Here is a 3,352-nt window from a genome sequence, read left to right as displayed (position 1 = left end):
AAAAAATAAAACAATAAGAAAAAGAATTTCGTTATATTCCCATTTTGACAATTTAGGTTTCAATAAGAATACTAGAAAAATCAGTTTGTGAAGGTTTCTTAAAAACCTCCACGAAGACTTCTTCACCACCCCTTCTCTTTTCCAGTCGTCTTCGCCCCCAACAACCTCTTCAGCAAAAAAGCCCCGAGTGCAAACAACTCCACATCAATTGGTTTAATACCCTGCTTGTCCCCTTCAGGTTTTAAGGGAATACATGGAGGCCTTGAGATTTCATAAATAGATTCCCAATCTACGCCTCAAAAGTAATCATGACTCTTGACACCTTCGACAGAGATTCTCTTCTCCGGATCCTTTTCGAGAAGTTTTCCGATCGAATCTCTTAGAGGATCTGTTCTCCAACGAGCTCCGGCAACTTTATAAGAACACGAAAAGAACGTTTCTTTCCAATTCGCCCCTTGAAATGGTGTCCGTTGCAAAATTGTGACCGTTGCCTTTGATGATCTCAGGTGGGACATAGTCCTCTATGCCTACAAACAGAGCTTGCTTCTAACCTCTCCAATTTTTATATTTTTTGTTAATTTGAATACAAAACCGGCACACCCCCTATCTCTCTCTTAAAATAAAATAAAACAAAAAATAAAACAACAAATAAGATATAACATAATATACATTGTTAGTTTTATAAATTTACATAAACTGAAGATATTACTTCAACTAAATAAAGCCTCAACTTGATTAGTCTTGCTAGAATCTCTTATCTAATTTTATATGTTTGTCAAAAGAATAAATAAATCAAAATTACAAATTAATAAAAAGAATTTCCTAATATTCCAACTTTGACCAAGTAGGTTTTAATCAGAAAACTGAAAAATCAGTTTGTGAAGGTTTCTTCAAACCCTCCACGAAGACTTGTTTACCATCCCCCTCTCTTTTCTTGCTGTCTTCGTCCCCAACAACCTCTTCAGCAAAAACCCCGTGTACAAACAACTCCACATCAATTGCTTTAATCCCCTGCATGTCCCTCTCAGGTTTTAAGGGAATATATGGCGGCCTTGAGATTTCATAAATAGATTCCCAATCTACGCCTCTAAAGTAATCATGATTCTTGACACCTTCGACGGAGATTCTCTTCGCCGGATCCTTTTCGAGAAGTTTTCCGATCAAATCTCTTAACAGCGTCTGTTCTCCGACGAGCTCCGGCGGCTTTACAAGAACACGAAAGAACGTTTCCTTCCGATTTGCCCCTCGAAATGGTGTCCGTCCATAAAGCATCTCGTAGAGAACCACCCCTAAACACCATGAATCCACCGCGAAATCGTGACCGTTCCCTTTGATGATCTCAGGTGGGACATACTCCTCTGTGCCTACAAACGAGTTGGATTTCTCCGTCTCAGTTGCGGACACCGAGTTTGAACTTGGACTCGTCGTATCTTGTGACCCGGCACAAGAAGAGTCCGAGTCAAGAGGAGAAATGCCAGAGCCGAAACAGTGGAAAACTGACACAGATCGTTTATACTTGATGGGTTTGATTTCAGATTTCGTTGTGTTCAATTGAAGACTCTGACGAGACTCCGGTGATCTTGGAGAGAGTTTTGTTGAGAGATCGAAATCGATGAGCATCAAGTGACCATTTTCTTGAATCATTACGTTTTCTGGCTTCAGATCTCTGTAAACAATCCCTAATCCATGCAAGTATTCCAATGCAAGAACCAACTCTGCTGCATAAAACCTGAAAGCAAAATCCCAAAACCCTGAAAGTTAATACTTGAAATTCACAGAGAAATTACACGCAAAAGCTGGAATTCAGCAATGAACAAACCTGAATTACCTGATAATGTCGTCAGAGAACATTTTCTCAGTTTGTTTCTTCCGGAGAGAGCTAAGATCTCCACCAGGACAGTAATCCATGGCTAAACCAATGATCTTATCTGTTTCGACATACCCTTTCAATCTCGGAAGCAATGGATGCTGAAGCAACTTCAATACGTCTCGTTCGAACCAGATCCGTTTGTAAATAGAACCATTATCTTTATCTCCATTTTCTTTGCTCTTCTTCTCGATCAACTCCTTCAAGATCACCTTCAAAGCTAGACTTTCTCCTGTAGATTCATTTCTAACCAGGAAAGCTACACCTTTCGCTCCTCTTCCAAGAACAGAAATCACTTTCAAAGTTGTAAGATCTAACAAAGCCGGCTCTTGTTCTTGTTCTGGTTTTTGTTCATTTCGATGATCTTCTGCTCCCATGACGAGACTGTTGCGTTCAAAGTTGACAAAATTTCAAAAGCTTTGAAGCAAATTTATAGGAAATTTTTTGGTTCTTGTTGGTCTTCACGAGAGTTTCCTTGAGGAAGAAGATTTCCAAGATTTCTTGGGAGAGCGAGAACAAGTTTCCAAGAAAGTGAGAGATATAGTTTCGCTTTGTAGCTGGAAAAGAAAAAAATTTCGGACTATATACCGTTGGATTGGAATCCGTTCATCCCGAGGAAGCAAAATACCAATCGGATGGTAAATGACTTTCTCTTGCATGTCTCATCAATGACGTACTATGGTATGGTGATGGTACAGCTTTTGTCATTAGTGATGTTGCGATCTTCACGCGCTATTGGGATTAATTATTATAATAAGGTTATGTTTTTTAATTAGAGAGATTAATTAAAGCTTAAGAGGATCTTTATAATTATTATACAATTCTAGAAGAACAAGGGCATATTTTTCATTCTCCACCAAAAAGATTCTAGTCTAGTACACATTTTTATTATAATTTGTTTTCCGTAGCACAAATTTTATTATATTCCGTAAGGGATGATGTTTTAATTTAAAAATTCCCAAATTATATAAAGATTTTCTCCTAAAAAAATGAAATAACCACGTGTATATTTAGTTGACCTGCCACAATAAAGTTTTTTTTTTTTCTGATATAACTTCAAATTTCAAATTTGATTAGTCAAAGTAAAAAAATGTCAAAAATCCATTTCGATAGCCTTAAAAAATTATTGAAAACAGTCTTAAATGTTTAGAAGCATAAATAATTTTAGAGGTTTTATATAAAATTTATTTTTCAAACCATTAATATCAGCACGGTTTTAGTAGGATTTTTATGTCTATAATGCTAAATCCTTTGAATACTCTTCCGTAAAATTCTAGTTTAAGTAAAATTTTTGCTTCAACATCAACTACTTATTGTTGCATCAAAATTGTTTTTTAAAGCAAAAAATTTCATGACTTAAATTTTCATCAATTTTAATTTGTATTGAAAAATCATCTTAAACAAAACAGTTTTATCAAACGGTTTTCAAACGACTTTTTTGTTTCTCGAAGTAAGAAACACTGAAAATTACTTCACCAGGTTATC

General features: G+C 36.1%; 1 protein-coding gene across 1 annotated transcript; it reads right to left on the bottom strand.

Annotated features, from left to right (window-relative positions):
* Positions 1–661: 661 nt before the first annotated feature.
* On the bottom strand, positions 662–2,363 carry LOC149019096 (serine/threonine-protein kinase OXI1-like). Its single transcript, XM_089154475.1, has 2 exons — positions 1,829–2,363; positions 662–1,729 (listed from the first exon to the last, which is right to left on the bottom strand). The coding sequence occupies exons 1-2, from the start codon at positions 2,242–2,244 to the stop codon at positions 856–858; spliced, it is 1,290 nt and encodes a 429-aa protein (XP_089010601.1). The 5' UTR covers positions 2,245–2,363; the 3' UTR covers positions 662–855.
* Positions 2,364–3,352: the final 989 nt, after the last annotated feature.

Source organism: Hakea prostrata, chromosome 4 (genome assembly GCF_041222555.1).
Source record: "Hakea prostrata isolate BN-2017 chromosome 4, UWA_Hpros_2, whole genome shotgun sequence".
NCBI lineage: Eukaryota > Viridiplantae > Streptophyta > Magnoliopsida > Proteales > Proteaceae > Hakea > Hakea prostrata.
The sequence above is the reverse complement of the archived record's forward strand: the minus strand, read 5'-3'. Positions and strand labels throughout refer to the sequence as shown.